Source organism: Taudactylus pleione, unplaced genomic scaffold (genome assembly GCF_031769625.1).
Source record: "Taudactylus pleione unplaced genomic scaffold, aTauple2 ptg000078l, whole genome shotgun sequence".
NCBI lineage: Eukaryota > Metazoa > Chordata > Amphibia > Anura > Myobatrachidae > Taudactylus > Taudactylus pleione.
Window position 1 is genome coordinate 6,279,251 of NW_028284480.1, and position 21,627 is coordinate 6,300,877.

General features: G+C 36.7%; 1 protein-coding gene across 1 annotated transcript; it reads left to right on the plus strand.

Moving 5' to 3' along the window:
- The first annotated feature begins 2,509 nt into the window (after nucleotides 1-2,509).
- Nucleotides 2,510-7,169, plus strand: LOC148532402 (olfactory receptor 6B9-like). Its single transcript, XM_088467920.1, has 2 exons — nucleotides 2,510-2,547; nucleotides 6,605-7,169. Exons 1-2 carry the CDS (start codon nucleotides 2,510-2,512, stop codon nucleotides 7,167-7,169), a joined length of 603 nt encoding a protein of 200 aa, XP_088324046.1.
- The last annotated feature ends 14,458 nt before the right edge of the window (nucleotides 7,170-21,627 follow it).

Sequence of the window (21,627 nt, forward strand, 5' to 3'; positions counted from 1 at the left end):
CCCTTATCTTTCAATTCTTCAATTGCCCCCTGGATTTTTCCATCATGTCAAATTTCTACTATTCCACCATATCACAATATTTAATGTAATAATAGCCTCTAATGTAAGCCACCAAAGTGATGATGTATTTTCACATTTAACCTGCATTTTGGCATTCTCTTTTAGAGCTATGTCTCCTGACCAGTCAAGCACAGTAGACAAATCAGCAGCATGATAAAAAAAGAAGCAGCTACAGTTGTAAGGAAAATAAGACAAAAATTCTGGACCCATGAAAAACATTAATCTTGGCTATTGGAAGATAATTAACATACAAATGTTTTGAGGTTAAACTTGCCCCTAAGCATACAAGCTAAACAAAAAAGAAAGAAAAATCAGGGGTTTATATACTAAGCCTTAGAGAGAGATGAAGTGGATGGAGATAAAGTACCAACCAATCAGCTCCTAACTGACATTTTTCAAACACAGCCTGTAAAGTGACAGTTAGGAGATGATTGGTTTGTACTTTATCTTGAACCAATTGATCTCTTTCCAAGGCTTAGTACATAGCCCTATCAGTTATTGTAACCCAGGCCCTTCAGCACCCACTATAATGACCAGTGAATACCTCTCTCAGGCTTTGATTTGTCATTCACAACTCTTATTTATTTGTTCTTTGGAGCAGGAAAGTGAGGAGTGGCAGTAACTTCTTATGCAATAACATACAGTACAGTTAACTTCACTCTTCAGAAGGTGGACTCTGCCCTGAAGTAGGCCAGAAGCATTGGCCTCAATTTATGGATCGCCAATATCAAACTTACCGCGGCCACTGCTGCATCATCTCTGCTCCGATGATCACCACTGTCACCAGTCCTCCTGTGGCCATTTGTATGCATTCTCGAGCTGTCTGTAGAGACTGCAGGGCATGCTGATGCCTGTCACTTGAAGGTGCTCTGTGCCTCTGTGAAGTGCAGCTGTCTACCGCCTGCCTTGCTGCATCTTTCCGGTCCCTCTCCTGACCTCTACCATGTATTGTATTTTGCATACCCCAAACAACATCTTCTGTGGAAATGTTGTGGCTAGTACAGACATATTCTGCTTGGAGAGCTGTAGGCCCATGAGTATAGGTGGCCATTTTGGACTCTGTAAGATCTGTGACTGCTATCTTTACTGCTAGTCCATCACAGTGTCATAGGGAGGGAACATCCATCACAGTGCTGTAGGGAGGGATCACTGAGGCTGTCCCAGACCCTCATCTTCTGAAATGACAAGGGTCTGTAATGATGACCTGACTCCTCTCATTAGATGCTCCACTTCACTTTGATACAGATGTGATCCACTTTTGTATTTTTTAACCACCACCCATTTTCTCAATGTTTATCTTCTGGTCAACATATTTCTACATAGAGAGTAGAGCATTCTACTTCTGCTGATGACTTAAAGTTGTGGCAAGCTTTGGTTTTTGTGTTTTAATCACTGAGTTTATTGTTGTTTCTATGCCTACTAAAATAAATAAATCCTCCCTACTGCCTTTGTTGTATTTCCCTTGCCAAAAAATGACCTGCTCTTCTAGTTCCTCCACTGGTGTTTTAATGCCTGTTTCTGATTCTAGTTCTGGATTTAGGGGTGTGTCAAGCCTGCTGTTAGACCCTGGGATGTATCCAGATTCTAATGTCCCACTTACTGTTAAAACCTTATGTCAAGTGTTGGTTGCTTTTAAAATGGATCTTACACATGACCTAACTACAGCTATATGAGAAGTTAAGTCAGAACTTTCAACTATAAAAAGCCACACTGATCATCTTAAATGCAAATTGGAGGAGCTGTTGGGTTTGCATAATGGCCTTATATCCTCACATGATTATCAGCAGTTGGAGCTTGAGACATTCCGAGACAATGTGGTGGACATGGAGGATTGCTCTTGGAGGAACAATATCAAAATTCCGGGTATCCCTGACTCTGTTTCCAACTCAAAGTTATGGATTATGCTATGACTCTCTTCCATAAACTGCTTCCTAACATAGATGATAGGGATCTCCTAAACAATAATATCCATCATCTTCTTAGACCTCAAGTAATTTTTGGACTCCTACCTAGAGATACCATGCTTTGAGTCCACATTTTCACAATGAAAAAGCATATACTCCAGGCTGCCATGTTGGCAGGGAAGTTCTATATCCTTGTGGTTATGCAGTTATTCCTGGATTTCTCTGCACTGACTATCTCTAAATGAAGGGTTTTGGCCCCAATCACATTTGCTCTCTACTTTCAAGAGATCCAGTACCATTGGGAATTTCCTGTGAAATTGATTGTCAACCATAAATATTCATCATATGTTATCTCAGCTTTGGTTGCTGGGGTTAAGCTCCTCATACTGTAGATTGGAACATTCCTCTCAAGTTACCATATTTGGCTTGGAAAAAACCCTCTCCTTAACCTGAATAGTCCACATCCTGTTGATTTTTTACTGTTTCTCATTATTGGCCATTGCCCTTTTTTAGGACTGTGTTGGACCTTAAATAACCTTCTAGACATGGCCTTGTATGTGTCTGTCGACTATCTAAAGATTACGTGAGTTGCTATGTTGGCTATATGTATACTTTTATGGCTATGACTATATTTTTGTAAATATTTAATTCTGTGTTTTTGGAATTCATTTTTTCAGTGTTTTGGCTAGAGATGTTACATTGACAACTTCTATCTCATTGTTTAAGGTGCCTTATGAACATGGGTGGTGTTGCTAGAGCCACTTCTGCTTTATTTTAATGCACTTCTGTTTCGCCCCTGCAGAAATTATGTTGATCCAATGTATTCAATCATTTTGTTTTTTCCCCCTTTGTTTATCTTCCCTGCATTTTGTCTGTCCCCTCCCTCTCCTTGAATATTTGGGATGCTCTTCAAATATATACAATGTTAGTTTTTTTATTTCTAATGTTCCTATCAGGTATTAGATAAATGGTGCAAGTCTTTTCATTAAATGTTTAAGGTTTAAACTCTCCTAGCAAACATACTGTAGGTTAGCATGATATTCTTTTGAAAAACAGTGGGAAGATGTGCGTTTTCTTGCAGGAGAACCACTTTTCACCTCAGAGTACAAAATTCTTTTGAGATCAGCAATATCCTCTGGGTTATTTTGCAAATTACCCATTTAAACGTAATGGCACGGCCATCCTATAGCTCTATATATTTTGTTTTACATTCTCAAGTGGTAGATAAGGGTGGATGTTATCTCGCCATTATTTAATATTTAGAAAAGTGTGTTTAGCAACTGTATACAGAAGGTCTGCCATGCTTCTCTTATCAATTTGGGTAATTTTAATCTGGTCCTAAACCCTAAACTGGACAAATCTCGTAAACCCACTAATGCCTCTTTTAATTCCAATCATTCTATTGCATCTTGTAATCTCCTTGCAAAATTTGATTTATATGATGTTTGGTGGGCTCAGAATCGCACTGGGTGGGATTAAACTTATTTCTCATCAATCCACAACTCTTAATCACACATAGACCTCCAACTACTTGATAAATGGACACTACATCACTCAGATTAATTGGATATACTACCTATTACATGGTCTGACCATGCTCTGCTACTGTGGTCCTGAATGATTCTAAGCATTTTATGCCCATTGAGACTGTCCCCTCATCTTTTGGCAGATCCTATGAAAAAAACAATCCATAGCAGATAGTATATCAATGTATATAAATATTAACTGTCCCTCTTACACATCTTCTTTAAACTTTTGGAGTGCTCTCAAAGCACTGGTCCATGGGTTTGGTATTCAACCAGGTGCTAGACTCATAAGACGGAAAAGTAATTTACTGTACAGGCAGATCTGGAGGTTAAGCTTAAAGTCAATGAGTGCTGTAATAAACTTCACCCCTTGAAAGATCTGTTTAAAGAGCAGTTTTCTGTATATAGCCAGTTGCAGAAGCTTTTCATGGCTAATAACCAGGCTGCTCTAAATAAAATGTGCCAGAAGTTTTATTTGGTGGGCAACAGGGCTAGAAGATTGTTGGCCTCTGTTCAGCAGGCCAAGAATAGAATTACATACATTCTTTCTTCGTCTGGCATAAAGATTGCTAATTCTTCAGATTTTGTAAACCTGTACTGTATATCTTTTATTCTTATATACAGAGCATTAGATGTTTGGCTCAATTGTTACTTTTATAAGACTTTGTATTAATAGGTCAACTTTATGGACACAAATTTATTATATTGTATATCAACTATAATGGTAGCAGGTATGCATTCCAAGGTTGATAAGCATTAAAAAACAGATGTAGTTAGTAAGTTTAAACATTAGTAGATAATGTGGGATGTAGTTATGAGACTGGCGGCCGCAATGCAGCTGGTCTAAATCCAGCTGGGGGAAGCCTGACAAGGGACTTAAGATAGGCTTTGAAATACAGATGGCTTTCTTAATCCCGATGCCGGAACACAGAAGAAAAGAGGTAAGTCCGGGGTGCCCTTAGTGTTAACTGTGGATAGGGAGAGAGTTAGGTTTAGGTAGCCTAGCAGGGTTAGCGTTATATTTTTTGGGGGATGTTAGGGATAGGCACCCCTAAGGGTTAGGCTTAGGCACCACTGGGGGGTTAGAGTTAGGCACAAATGGGGGATACTTAGATTTATGCACTAACTGGGAGGATTAGGTTTAGGGGTGGGTTGGGGAGGGTTAGGCTGCAAGAATGGAGGGCTAGGGTTATGAGCAGAGGGGGAGAGGGTAAGTATACTTACCTGGCCCCTGTTGGGATACAAACTATTGGGATGCCACTTTTGATATTTTGGCAAGAGGCATCCCGACAGCCGGCATTGCATACCGATTCCAAAAATGTTATATACAATGTTAATATGAACAGTAAAAAGCTCAATCTGAAAGCTGTAGTAGTTAGAAGCTCAATATAATTTGTTAAATAAGAAATTTTCTTATTGCTGATAAATGGCTTTTTATGTTATGCAAACCTTTGGACAATAGCATAAAAGTTACAAAATTAACAGAAATTCCATCTTCAGAGATATAGGTCTGTGCTCCAGGATCCATGCTCACATGTAGCATTTTCAGATGTTCCACTAGAACTGCAGATGAGAATAATGTTCTTACTTGGGGTTAGGTATGGGATGCCGACACTCAGAATTCCAGTGGTCAGAATCCTGTCACCGGCCTTCTGACAGAGTTAGGATACCAGCACCTGTTGATAGGTATCCTAACCCTACCCCTAACCCTCCCTCCCCACTCCCTAAACCTAACTTCCCTCTAATGCCTAAACCTAACCTCCCCCCAAAGCCTAAACCTAACCCTCCCCCAGTGCCTTACCCTTAACACTAACCCTCCCCCTAACACCAGAACCGGCATTCTGACTGATGTTGGCATTCCGGCATCGGTATTCTGAGCACAGCCACCCAGCATACTGGGATTTTGACTTTATCCCCTTACTTGGAATTGAAGGTATTTTTGTTATGCCCACATTTGACTGTGAGATTTACAGATTAGCTTTTTGAAGGTGGCTGTTTTAAAATATTATTTATTTCTATTCTATAGTCATTTGTATCCTAAATGTTATGATTTATCTTCAACCTGAATCTGCCTTCTAAAGCAGTGGAACTAAAATCTATTGGGTAAAGAAAAAATGTAAAAAGTGAATGCTAAACACATAAAGATTCAATTGATTACATTTTGTAATACAAAGAAAGCAAGATCCTGACATATATTGATAATAAAAAAATGACATATACAAATGAAACTGTAGTAACTGAATTTATTCTTTTGGGATTCTATGGTGTTAAAAATATCAAACTACTTTTGTTTGCTATATTTCTGTTTATCTATAGTGTCACTGTCACTGGAAATATTGTAATTATCATTATTGTTTATAGTGATGCACATCTGCATACACCTATGTATTTCTTTTTAAGTAACTTTTCATTTTTGGAGATCTTATACACATCTAATATTATTCCAAAAATGTTATATAACATCATTACAGAAAATCATACTGTGCCATTCATAGGATGCATTGTTCAACTGTATTTTTTTGGTTCTCTGGGTTCCACTGAATGCTTCCTTTTGGGGGTTATGGCCTATGGCCCTCATTCAGAGCCGTACGCTCTGAGCAGAGCGCACGCTCTGCATGAGGGCCGGGCTCCTTTTTCATGGAGCGTCCTCCTGGACGCTCGTATAGCTGTGGGTCACCACCCACAGGCTATACGAGCGTGCATTTTGATGGCCGCGATGGTCGTGACCATCGCGACCATCGAAATTGCGAGCCGGAGCCTGCGGTTGAGGTTTTCAACCGCAAGCTCCGGAGTGATTTTGGCTCTATCAGAGCCAAAATCACTCCCACTGACATCACTAGTGATGTCAGTGGGCCGGCTTCTGACGGGAGGCGTTCCCGTGGGAACGCCCCCGTCAGGGAGGCACGCCCCCGGCATGCCCACCAAAGGGGGCGTGCTGTCAATCAACATTGACAGCACGCCCCCTTTGATCGGACACAACGAGCGAAGGAAAGTCCTTCGCTCGTCGTGTCTGGCGCATGCGCACGACGGAGCTCCCTCCATCGTGCGCATGCTCAGTGCAGACCATCGACCCACTTGCGAGCGTACAGCCGCTCGCGAGTGGGTCTGAATCAGGCCCTATGACCGATATATAGCCATTTGCAAACCACTCCATTACTCAATACTAATGACCACTAGGACAAGTGTGTTTATGTCAATTTGTTCCTGGATTACAGGATTTATTGCTACTTTTGGGGCAATTATATTGGTCTCCCAGTTGAATTTCTGTGGTCCTAATAAAATACAACATTTTTTCTGTGACCTGCAGCCCGTCTTGAAATTATCATGCAAAAATGTACACACTATGGGGACTGTGGCTTGGACATTAGCTTCTACAATTATTGTGGGTTCTTGTCTTCTCACTCTAGCATCATATGTTCACATTATACTAACTATGCTACAAATGACCTCTTCCAGAGGTCAGCAAAGAGTTTTCTCAACTTGCACAGCCCACATTACTGTGGTTGTAATTTTCTATGGTGCCATGATTTCCATGTATGTCAGTCCATATACTGTCAACAATATAGAGTTCAATAAAGTGTTATCACTTCTTTATACTGTAGTAACACCATTTATGAATCCATTTATCTATACTTTAAGGAATCAAGAAGTAAAGGAAGCACTTCGTAAAGCAGTCTGAAAAACTTGTTATTGTTATTAAGTTGATTTACTACAATTTTGTCTATCACAGATGAAATGATGCATCTTGAAAGTTTACAGATAGTTTTAAGTTTACAATTTTTATAGGTAATTTGTCAGGAAAAAAATAATATTGTGGATATTTTTAGATTGTTTCAATAGTCATAAAGCATGAGATGAAAAAGGTCAATATTCACATCCAATGAATTTATCATTCATTTTATTGCAAATGCAATGTTGATAGATGTAATATTATATAGCAGTATGTATACAGTTCATGGTATTAAATAAATTGTCTAATGTTTCTAACCCCACACACCTTTTTAAAATAATTATATCTCTTGTTAACCATCTCAAAGCAACCAAACCAAATACAAATTTTTTTTTCCTATTTCAAGGTCAAGAATTATAAGATCAGATGTGAAATCCTATTCTTAGTTCAGAAGCTATATTGATTTATTACTTGTACCATCTGGTACATTTTCTGTATTTAATCTCACAAATAAAGAGGAAGTACCTACTCTCTTTTTATCTCATACTCTATAGCTGGTCAACTACATGCTCAAAAACCAGTTGATTCCTGTCTCTTATGAACTTTCCACTCTTAAGTAAAATATGTAATCTTTTACCCATGAAATCTGTCCATCATTATTCAAGTATTCAGTGCTTACTTTTTTTCTAAAAATAAAAATTATAACCAAAACTTTCTCAACTAATATTCCATATCTCAGATCCCATGTTCTCACAATTTGCTTGAGAGACTTGCCTACACTTCTGGTGTACAATTTTATTCTCACACAACCTATTGTACTCTATCTAGTCAGATTTGTATTCCCAACACACCTAACATTGGTCACTTTTAAGGTGACAAATGATTTGATCACTGCTAAATCTAAATGAAATTACTCACTTCTAATTTTCCTGGACTCTACATCTGCTATTGACATTGATGGTCACCTTATTCTCATATAAATATTACATTTCCAAGGTCAACAAGACACTGTTCCATCCTGGATCTCATCATACTGTAGTTATCATTTTACACTTTCATTGTTTGTTTCTTTGGATCCACCACCTCTCCACTCTCTCAGTCAGTTGGAGTACAGCAAGGCTCATTATATGGTCCTATACACTTTTCCCATTATTTAAATTATCTTATAAATACAATAATCTCCTTTGGAATCCAGTATCATACATATCTATATGGCAATACTTAAATGTATGTTTCTTCTCTTAATATTTTACCACTTGTGATGACGCAAATAACTGAATATCACTCTGCTATTTCATCTGGATGTCCTGTCACCACCTCAAACTCAATATTTTAGAAATCTAGCTAAAATTATTCCCGAAAAACACTATTATTCCTATAGTATTATTCATATTATTCATAACAACTATTAACCGTACCAACAAGCTTGCTGCCTGTGTGTCATGCTTGACTTAATACTATTCCCCATGACCAATCTATTTCCAAGTTCTGTTACATACATCTCAGAAACATTTCCAGAATACGCATTTAAGACTTTAATTCATGTTCTCAATAAAAAAGTCATTGGCTAATGTAATTTCCTCCTTACTGGTATTCTTCATATCAGAGTTTCATTTCTACAAACTATTTTAAATTAAGCAAATCTGAATTGTCAGTCTATATATTGGTTGCCTGTATTTGATGAAATCCAGTATACACTACACTACAAACTAATAATAATAATAATAATAATAATAATAATAATAATAATAATAATAATAATAATTAAAAAAAAAAAAATAAATAATAATAATAATAATAATAATAATGATTTTACATACAGTATATAGCAATTTTCTTAGAACTCATTGTGTTTTACAGATTTCATGAACATAATTCAAAGGTTTATATTAGCATACACTGGGCAGAAAAGGCAATGACTAGAATAGATTACATATAATTTGAGAGAAAAAACTAGATAAGATACATGATCCTTGCAAAATCATCAGAACCATGCATTGTTCATCCTACATAAGAGTACCAGATGAGGCTGCCCACTTGGACACATTATGTAGGTTATAACATGCAAGATAAGCAATACATGGAAATAAGACATACAAGAGTAAAATGAAGAAAATACTAACAGGATACTCTTGGCATAATTAGTTCCATGTGTAAACTGGACTTGTTTTAAAATACTGTACCTCTCAAATCAACCTCTTCACTCTGGTCTCTTATTCACAATCAACTCTTTCTACTCTTCCAGTTATAGAATTTTAAGGCTGCACACTGTATGAAATTCCATTACTTACACAAGACTATCTTGTAACCTCAAAACTTTTAAACATTCTATGAAACCTCATCTATTTTGGAAGATTAAAAAATTTATAAATTACACTCTGACCTCCCTAGACTACTTTTGTCTATTACCACATTCTACACATTTCACAGACAAATTACATTATATTTATATTATCATTTCTATACTCAAACAACCCTCAGATCCTGAATCAACTTTTTTGTGTGACAGAAATATATAGCAACACAAAACAGTTTTTTTCTTACTGCAATCTTTCTACATCAATGTATATTATACTGTTGATATACTTATGTATGAAACTACCATTGTTCTATAGATCGTAGGGGGTAAATTCATTAAGTATCATATAGGCCTGCGATTGCAATTTTGGGCATATTTTGCAATTTTTGCCAACACTGAAATTTAATAAGAGCAAACATGTGTTTTGCATAAGCCAAAGGTAAATACGATGAGTTCAGTTTTTAAAATTGCCCCATAATGCAAAATGGAAATGAGTACACCATTGCCTAAACAAGGATGTACTTTCCATCCACATCAGCTATACACTGAAATTTACAAAAACATTGTACTAGCGAATTTGCCAATTTTTCACAAAACACGGGTTAAAAATAAAAGTTTAAAATAGACCACCTCTTTGCAAGCTTGTTTCTCATGTGTAACCATTTTAGATCACTCTGCACACAATGATGATGCATAGAAAAGGGGACAAAGCAGCAGCATACCTTCCTCTGATTACATCATGTCTAAATTCATGAGAATGGCTTTGATGCAGGGTGCTGTGGGTCTATTTCTGAGACTCTACCACCTGAAAGGACCCAAGAGCCAAGAGCAAGAAATTAAGCAAGGTCAGCAGGTTTTGCAGGTTCTGTGGGCATTTGAACCTGAACACATTGGTCCTGGGCCAGATTGGCCATCAGGCACTTAAGGCATTTGCCAGTAGGGCCGATGTTGTCAGGGATTGTTTGAGGAGGGTGGAAGTACCCCCTCTCTCCACCCAATCCTGCAGGACACATATTTGGTCAGAGGGAGGGAAGGGGGTGGCGGTAGTAGGCCTGGAAGAGAGGGTGCATTTCGATTTTCTTATCATCTGTGACTTCAATCTTTAGATCAAGGAATGTAATGACTCTTTGACTGGTCTCACTAGTTAATTTAAGGTTTATATCATTTCATTCAATATTCTGATGAATTCCAGAAGATCTTTTTAGCTGCCTTCCCATATTATAAAGATATTTTGGATATATCTAAATCATGCAATGATGTGTTCAGTATATTGATCATTCTTAGTTGAAAATACCACTTCTTTCTCCCACCACTTGAGGTTTAGGTTGGTATACTTTGGAGCACATGTAGTGCCCATTGCTGTACCTCAGGTTAGGAGATAATATCTCTCGTTAAAGGTGAAGTAGTTTTTAGTTAAAATAAACCTAAGAAGTTGTAAGACAAAATTACTGAAGTCATTATTTCCTTCCATGTCTAGTAAGTACTTAGTAGCTTTGATACCTTGTGACTCATGGCATGCCTCCCTCAAAGTTAAACCATGCCCCCTTTGTGATCATGTGTGCACAGGGTGGACTGTCAGGGCTGATGTAAAGCTCCAGTCTGTCTCTGCATTGGTTGATACTGACATCATACAGATGTTCCAGGTCAATCCCACCAACTAACTCCATCTGTATGACCTTGTAAAACTTGATGTAGACCCTGAAACACTATGCTGATGCTATGTCTCAGGCCTGCATAAACTCCTGGCTGTGTTGCACTTTCTGACTACTGGCAATTTTCATGGAGTATATGGGAAAGATTCCTAGACTGCACAACCTGAATATATATAATTGGAGGTGCTACCTGATGAGACTAATTGCAGGCACAGAAACAGACAAATCTCAGGTGCACAACTCCAAATTATTGATAATATATAAATGCAATAAAATTTTGCAATCAGTAGAGGTTTTTAGCATAATCTTGGCCAAGGTTAATGGCCTACCCACCATATCCAGGTAACCTCTTCAGGGTAGGTCCCTAACATACTAGGGTTCAAATCCAGAGTGCAGGACCCCCCCAAACTGGCCCAGTTAAGTTGCCTCAGGCCACCGCCATAGTAAGAAAAATGCAGTGTAAAAGAGATAGTGAAGAGAAGCCACAGCTGCATATATAGAATGAAAATAAAAAAGTAAAGTACATGTATATTAAACAAACAGTGAAGGGTTAAAAAGTGTTATAAAAGAAAAATGTGTTATAATGCGGTGCCCTGAAACAGATCAACCAAAGCAATCCAGGGGGACCCATGCCCAAAAAATGAACCAAAGTTGTACTACAGTATATAACTTGTAGGACTTACCTAGAATTGTGCCTAATCCCAGTGTGCATATACTATACCAGATTCCATGCTTTTAAACCAATATGGAAGAGTGCTAATCCAGACTGAGGGAATATTCTTTCCCTCAAGTGTGCAATAAAGCACATTAAATGGAGTATATGGGAAAGATTCCGGGACTGCTCAACCTGAATATATACAATGGGAGGTGCTACCTGATCAGACTAATTGTAGGCATAGAAACAGACAAATCTCAGGTGCATAACTCCAAATTATTGATAATATATAAATGCAATAAAATTTTGCAATCAATAGAGGTTTTTTTGCAAAATCATTGCCAAGGTTATGGGCCTACCCACCATATCCAGGTAACCTCTTTAGGGTACTGGCAATTTTCAGTTTGTCACTGGTAGAGTTATTGGGATATAACAGTCCACCTTCTCAACGTACCTGACACTGGTGTTGACTGCATTCCAGCCTTTAATTGGTGCCTATATCTGCTTCCCTAGCTAAGAGTCACAGTGGCATGCATTCAGGGTAGCCTTTTATCATATTGCCGGCATGCCAAATGTCCTGAGTGTGATTGACTGAACAGACATTGGGCTGAGATCTCCCAGTGACTGTGCAAATATATTTGATAGGCAAACCAAACATTCCACTAATGTGCAGGTGGTTTGTGATGCAAAAATGAAAGTAATGAGTGACCTCAAAAAAACCTATTATAATGTTTTGAATTCTATGATTATTACCTAATCCTCCCTTGTCAATAAAACTCTTACTTTAAGTGTTTATATGTTAATATATTTTAAGGTGTCTGGTGTGTTTTAAATAATCATAGTGTGTATGTGATGGTATAAATAATAATGTTACTAATTTAAATGTCTACTTATAAGTTAAATATTTTTATTTGTGATCAAATAAAAAATAAAATATATAAATAAAAAATATAATAATATACATAGTAAACCAAAACCATCAATATACATGTAAAGATATTAGTATTTATAAAAAATATGGTATTCTCTATTCACCAGAATTTTTCCCATCTAATGATATTTGTGTAGTTTTCCATCAATAGTCAACAATAGTGTGCTTTTAATATAGCTCCCTTTCTATGGATCTCTGAATACTGCATGTTATACATTTAAAGTTAAAGGGCAAAACTGTTACATGAAATCTATTGTAATATCAGTGATATTATATACAGGGTTTTACTTATGGTATGTGTCAGATCTTTTGTTGTTATTACACTTTATAATATAAAAAAGTGCTGTATTGAATGTTTTCATACACACCATAGGGTTCTAGACTGTTCACAAGAAATATCATTTTGGATTCTCTTTTCAAAAGTTACTTTGAGATATCACCTCCCCTTATTCCTACTGTAGTTAATTTTGTTTCCATTCCATATGCTTTTAAGTGGGTGGGATCACCTTTGTGCTTCTTCAGGAATTGTCTGGCAATGCTTGTGATAGGTTTAAAATTTAGGTGATCTGTTCTTGCATTCTTGACATTCCTAACATGTTCAGAGATCCTCTATCTTAGTTGTCTCTTGGTCATGCCAATGTATTTAAGGCCACATGGGCAGAGCAGATAATATATCACTCCCATTGTTTTTCAATTGATATAGTCCTTAATGACCACATTTGAAACAACCCATAATAGTGGGGGTAGTTTTGTTCTTTTGTCTCTTGAAATTACTATGTACCAATTCTTCCCTAGGTTCTTGGATTTCCTCCAAATGATGTTAACAGATTTCCTCCAACTGTTTTGAGCTCTGTACAATTTATCTGTCTTCTAAGAAATTCTCCTCTTGGTTCTCCTTTGATAGTTGCAGGGAATTGTGAACTTTTAGCATGGAGAATGCTATTTGTCGCAGTCTCTTTGTGGAACAAATCTGTTATGATTTTCTTATCACCTGTGACTTCAATCTTTAGATCAAGGAATGTAATGACTCTTTGACTGGTCTCACTAGTTAATTTAATGTTTATATCCTTTTCATTCAATATTCTGATGAATTCCAGAAGATCTATTTAGCTGCCTTCCCATATTATAAAGATATTTTTGATAGATTTAATGCAATGATGTGTTCAGTATATCGATCATTCTTAGATGATAACACCACTTCTTTCTCCCACCACCCAAGGTATAGGTTGGCATACTTTGGAGCACATGTAGTGCCCATTGCTGTGCCTCAGGTTTGGAGATAATATCTCTCGTTAAAGGTGAAGTCGTTTTTAGATAAAATAAACCTAAGAAGTTGTAAGACAAAATGACTGAAGTCATTATTTGCTTACATGTCTAGGAAGTACTTAGTAGCTTTGATACCTTGTTTGTGACTGATACTTGTATACAGCAACTCAACATCACATGTACACAACCATGTATCAGTTGTCACCAAGATGTTATGAATTTTGCCTAAAATATCCAAAGTATATCTACACACCCTCTTGGTGAAGCTGAAATTTTGCTTGTAAGCAAAGGTTTGAAGTTTTCACCCACAAACCAGATGAATAAGTTTACAACATTTGTAGATCTGAATAATTTCTTCATAAATCTAACATTGAAAAGGCATTTCACAAAGATGGAGACTAATCAAGTAGAATTGAAAATGTCGAAGTCAGGTTTGAAAAATAAGTCAAAATATTACCCTCTTGAATTGAATGGGAATCACATCACTGTATTTCATGATTTGTAAAAAGGGATTTATGTGATCAACATATTTCACCACAAAAGCAAACTAATCTTAGGAATGTAGAAAAACAGGCTCTTAAGAATTTGCAGAAAAATGCGGAAATCGACATCAAACACACCAACAAAGGAAGAGGAGTGATCATGGATCGCTCAACATACAAAGAAGAGGCTATACACCTACTAAATGACATGAAATCATATAAAATATTGACACAGTACCCTATGAGTACATACATCGAGGAATTGATGACAATTTTAGCTAACTATATCCACCAGTGATTCCCAAAATTTTTGAACCAAGGCACCCTAGAGTAACAGCATTGTTTTCATGGCACCACTAAGCCCAACGTTTGTTATTGAGAAATCATATTTGATTTTTAAAATACAGTAGAAAAGTAAAGTAAACTGTGCTTACCTGTCATACTTAGGTTCAGATATGTGGTGATGGACAGGTTTGCGCTTCTGTTTGTCCACAAATTTAAATTACATTGAACATAAATAATTTGATTTGGTGGTAGTGTCACAAGGCACCCCAGGGTGCTATGGCACACAGTTTGGGAACCACTGATATACACAATCAAGTCCTTGAAAAAGAAGAATATCAGTATTTAATGACATCGATTATGGCGAAACCGATTTTTTGCTTAAGATGCACAAGTCTCTAAAAAACCCTCTAGGCAGACCGATTATTGGTGGAATTTATTCCCTCACATTGCATGTATCAGAGAATGTAGTTATTTTTTTAATAAATATGTGACTGAATTACGTTAATACCCGAAAGACATAAACAGTGTACTAGATCATCTTAGACCATTAGAATGGAAGGATACATACATGTGGGCCACCATAAACATCCAGAGTTTATATACATGTATTGAGCATGCAAGTGGCATTCAGCATGTAAACATTTCCATTCTACATAAAAATGCTGTTTGTGACTTAATTAGATATATATTCAGTCATAATTATTTCAAGTTCTGAGATACTTTTTATCTCCAAAACTGTAGGACTGCAATGGGGACCATATTTGGTACAGGTTTTGCAAATTTGATAATGGGAATTTGGGAGGAGGAGTAAATTTTCAACCCCTATCATGACTATCTAAAGTGTAAATAAGATACATCAATGATATTCTAATCATCTTGGAAAGGAATGAAGCTATTTTTTCTGATTTATCAAATATATCTTGAAGAATACATGCAACTTAAAATGTACTCATCATTTTGATATTGAATTTTTGGATCTAGTACATACAGGGAAAGAATCTATGAACATAACATGCAATTGTATAAAAAACATAGATACAAACAACTACAGTACCTGCATTTTAAAAGCTGTCATGCTCAAGGTTGGAAGACTAACACCCCATATTCACAATTCTATAGAATAAAGAAGAACTGGTATCAAAACAGATTGTGAACAACAACTGAAGATCTACAAGGAAAGATTTAAAGAGAGAGCATACTCAGAAAAGATAATACAGAAGGCTCTTACAAAGTACATGATACAGAAGTTCAAGACCAAGACCATCAAAAAGCAACTAAAAAATTCTCTATTACATTTATCACCATGTACAACTGCCAAGAGGAAGTTATAAGGAAATCCTTGAATTGGAATGTCCTTTAGATAGACCCAATCCTCATGGAAATCTTACCTTCCACATCCTCAAATTATCTATAGAAAGACTAATAACCTCAAAGAAATACTAGCTCCAAGTGTTTTGAAGAAGGACATAACACAGAAATCAGAAAACTTTATTAGATGCCATGGCATTTTTAAATGTGGCAGTTGTAAAATCTTCAGGTTTTTTCACTCAAATAGAAAAAAATGTTTTAATCATGACAATTCACAGGAATATTATAAATATTATAGATATTAAATATTAAAGATTTTATAAATTCCAATTCTACCATGGTGATTTATTTACTCAAATGTACATGCAAAACTAAATATGTGGGAAAGACTAAGTGACTGCTGAAGTTGCGAATATAGGAACATGCCTGGAATATTAAAAACAAACTTACTATTCATGCACTGTATAGGCACTTTTTCGAAAAGCATAGATCTAATCCGGTGTATCTTATTTCTTAGGCCATATAATTGCTGAAACAAGGAGAGAGAGAGAGGGTGACATACTAAATAAATTATCAAAACACAAAATGTTTTGGATTTTTGAGTTAAAAATTTTGGCCCCTTGAGGTTTTAATGAAAGTTTTGAAATCTCATATTTTCTGTTTTTGGCACCAAAGATCTGTTTTAATGATTTTTTAAATGCTCCTTTTCCCTCTCCCCCATCTAATATTTCCTTCATGACTTGTTTCCTCATTCTGTTTATTAATCATTTTCCTTTTGTGTATATAGATCTTATCCCTCTTGATGAAATTCACAATATAGGAGTTATTTCACTCCCATAACTGAGATGGTCATATGGAAATTGTGATGGAGGGATCTTTAGCTCTTTAAGATGTCTGTGTGTTCCAGCTAATCAAGATGGCTGTTGCCTCCAATGAGAAAAAATGGCTGTGTGTTCCTAGCTTACAAACTGAAAGATCATGATAAAGCTGCACAACATCTACATTGATCAAATGCCACCTGCTTAAAAGAAAACACCAGGTGTGTCCATCATAATATATCCGGGACTTTTGGGAAGCCTCTCAAGGCCCGCACTGTGATGGAGGCTGGAAGAGATGTTCTTCCCCAGGAGTCCGGAAGTCGGAAGTGATTATCTACTTCTTTATATATTAAAATTGCGCTATCCCACAAAGTATAGACTCTCTGTTTTATGAGTTATTTATGGGACAAGATGATCCCTGATTGGTAAACACTTATGAAGTTTTAATGGTAAACACTATGTTCATCTTTCTGGCTTTTATTTCATATATCCATTATGTTGGTCATGTAACCGAAGAAAAGTTCTTGGTTTATTTCTTATTCTTTTTCTCACATATGTCACAGGGCTTAGCCCACTTGTTGCTTTTTTCACTTTATTTGTTAACATGCATATATAACAGCACAGGGAATCTACATTCCCATTCACAATGATTCCTTACCTGGTGCCCTCACAATCCATCAGGATCCATTCTAAACATAATGTGTGGTGTAGTACACCAGGGTTTAATAATCACGAGCAGTGGTATATAATATTCCAATTTTTCAAAGTTTTACTTTGTCATCAGGGATAAAAGATACAATGAGACTTCTTACCTTAAATAGGAACATCACCACATAAATGCTGAACACAGGTGAGGGCTCCAACTTGAGATGCACAAGTATGACATCATCACATCAGGTTCCAGATGCACCGACGGTGATGTAGAGTGACAACCCATCACCATAGTTACAATATATACAAAATATACAAAACAATGCAACAGTGACAGAACAATGTAGTGATCAATGGGGAAACGCACATCAAACAATAATAGATGCATAGTACATAAGAGCAACAAATACAGATCTAAGCAAACGTAGAAAATATAATATATAGATAATATGCATATACGATCATGATCACATGCCTGAAATATAATTACATAATGCTATCAAATACAATTATATAATATTGCAATCAAAAACAATTTAAACCAATGTGATCATTCAGACCTTTAGGTATCAAATTCTCCAGCCTCATAATCCATCTGGATTCACACTGCAATAATTTTTGATGATGATCACCTCTTCTAACAGATCCAGGGATGTGATCAATCATCCGATATTTAAGCATTGCCAGATTATGGGAAGCCTCCGCATAATGTCTAGTGACTGGTTGGTCACTTGTGCCACTTAAAATAGCGGCTCTAATGGCTGACCGATGAGCAGTCAAAGTTTGCCACCCTTAATAGTTGAAGTTTGGATGTGCTGTGTTGATGTTACCAGCTTATATACGTCTATTCCACATAATGATGGTGCTATGGCCACTAAACATTCTCTTTAGATTAAAAAATAAAACTTTCAAATTTTCTTTCTTCACAAAGTTATTGGTATTCCTTAATATATCAATGTGTATTAACAATTTCCAATTATGCACTAATAAAGCCACAATAGTATAATAATTTATCCCATAATATATTGGTGTATTCCAAGCAGCAATCATCAAATTGGACCTCTCCTGTGTCTCCTGAGTTCAGAAAGTGACATAAATTAATTGATAACTTGAGGAGTGCTTAATATTCACAATTTCAATACCCTTTGGTGATACATTATTGATATACATATAGATATAGATTAGGAGTCAATGGAGATGAGAGTTGACACACAAATCCACTTTAATAATTCCAAAACACTCTATTAATATTATGGTTATCCCTTGTATATGTTTTTATGGTCTAAGAGAAAAAATATATAAGAATTTTCCTTGTATGTTTTTATGGCCTGAGAGAAAAAAGATATATGAATATTTTAAATGTTATCAATAATCCAGAATAATATGTCTTTTTATAGTGTATAAAAGAAATTAAGCGACTTTCTTACTTTGTTCTGTAGTAATTTCCTTCCAATTAGCTGTTAAAGAACAATTTTCAATTAAAAGTATGTATTTTAACTATTTTAACCATTTTTTAATAATTTCTTAATTATTGTTATTAATTGTTATTATATACATTTTTCTTCTTAAAGAACCCCTGGTGAAGTCGTGATCGACGAAATGCATTTGGAGATTGTCATCACTATTGACAAAGATTTGTTCAATATTAATAAGAAAAGTGTTATGTATTTTTGAATTTTAATAAAATGTTTTGGAATGATTAAAGTGTTTCTGTGTCAATTATCATCTTCCATTGACTCCTAATCTATATCTATATTTATATCAATACTGTATCATCAAAGGGGATTGAAACTGTGAATATTAAGCACTCCTCAGGTTATCATTTAATTTACATCAATGTGTAGTACACCAAAACATTTTCCAAACAAACAATATTTAGGGGTCACCCTATATAGAACTTTTCTAGACTTAGATCTGCATCCTCAGATAGTGGAATGTGTCGATGAAAATCAGGTAGCTGGGGACATTTCAGATTTTTTACCACTTTTTCTTTGGTTTTCATAGACACGCAATTGTCAAAAAAATGCTAAAGCTACCAAGTGTTCAGACAGAAACCAGAGGTGTCTGTAAAAGCAATGTAAGTTTTCTTAACAATTGTTACCTCATGTTAGAATTTTAGGAGACTTAAGAGATAGATGTCATTATATGGTGATCTATTTCCCAGTGGAGTTTCATTCCAATACTTTACATAAACCAGACTTACAAACAAAGTCAAATTCACCATGTTGTTTGCTTCTCTAGGTGTTAACTGGAACTGATTTTGAAAGAGACATACTTTCAGAGCATAAATACCTTTACCCGTCCATCGAGTGTGGTAAGTAATATCAGGAGCTCAAAATGTTTCTTTCCACCACCAAGAAACAAAAGAGATAAATGCAAAAACTGTCAATAATCCACTCTTAGTTGCTGTTTTTCCAATGCATTTGGTAAATATTCTAACATTTCCTGTGGTAATCTGTTTAAGACAGGATCTTGGAAGAGGGCAATATCCACTGCTCTATAAACGTTTTTTATCAATACTTCTCCATTCTTTCTGAAAGCAGTTGAAAATTCCAACTTCTGGGCCTCTAGTAGAGCCACATATACATGAGAAGAAATTTGAAAGCAAACCATAATCTCCATTTGTGTCAGCTTCCAGAAAGTAAACTTCTGGACAACCACTAAACTACAACATAGAAAGCTAAAATTTGGAACACAAGTTACTACATTATAATGGACCAAAATAGTCTATGTGGAGGCATGATTCTTGCAATACATGAATTTACAGAAATTGCAGTGCATATGAAAAAAAAAATCCTGTACAAGGGTTACAAAAACAATAGTTTGGCAGGTGGCATTTTGTTCCTTTCTGTAGAACAATCTAGAATCCTGATTAAGTCCAACTGTGTACAAAATACAGTACATATGTAATGTACTCTGTGCTCTCCCTTTGGTACCATTTGAGCAGTGTTTGAACATGAGGCCTATTTAGCTGTTCTTTATGGGACTTGTCAGATCTTAAGAACATTCTCTACATTAAGCCATTCTGTTCATGGATTCACTATTGGAAATACAGATAAGCATTTTGGATTATGCCTTTATTTGTTATGTTAGTTTGTTTTTACTAATAAATACACCGTTTATAAATATACTACTGTACATCAGGTGAACATGATTTTTATATCCATATGAGCTGCTGTTGAATCAATTCATCCCAATGTGTTGGTGATAAAGAAACTAACAGCATATAGGCAAACAAAATATTTATTTGTTATGCACAATTACACCTTTCAAGCACACTGACACTTTGCCTCATCACAAAATTCTCTATGGAAGAAACAACTTTCACAGCTCATTGGGCCTAATTCATTACAGATCACAATTACAACAGCAAACACAGATCGGCCGATGGCAGTGTATGTGCGCAGGCTAGCATTGTGATCACACTGTGTTCAGGTACGCAGATACAAAGCCATCACATAGTGAGTGAGAGGATGTCAGCATTTGTGGGTGGTAATGGTGGAGCGGTCGGAGAAATGCCTGCATGCCTGAGTGCAACCGAGGGCCTGATTCAGACCCGATCGCGAGCACTGAGCGCTCACAAGCGGGTTGATGTTGGCCCAGTGTGCATGCACATGACAGAGCCGACTCTGTCGTGCGCATGCGCGAGACCCGGATAGTAACAGGCAAGCCGTCACTCTGGGTCTTGTACCAAAGGGGGCGTGCTGTCGATGTTGAGTGACAGCACGTCCCCTTTGGTGGGTGGCCTGGGGGCATGGCTGGCCAGATGGAGGTGTTCTGGTAGAGCCAAAAGCACTCTAGGGCTTGCGACAATGAGACCCTACCACAAGGGTCTCTTCACAAGCCTGATGGTAGCGATGGTCTTGACCATCACGACCATCTTCCTGGCCGCTCGCTATAGCTGTGGGTAGTCACCCACAGCTATGTGATTGACAGCTTGCCCCATTTTGGAGTTTGGAGGCAGCCCCACTGACATCATGAGTGATGTCAGTGGTTGAGCTTCTGGCTCTAATAGAGCTGAAAGATCACTGAGGCTTGTGGGAATGAGACCCTACCACAAGGGTCTTGTCACAAGCCCCGATGGTCGCAATGGTCGAGACCATCACGACCATCACCTGGC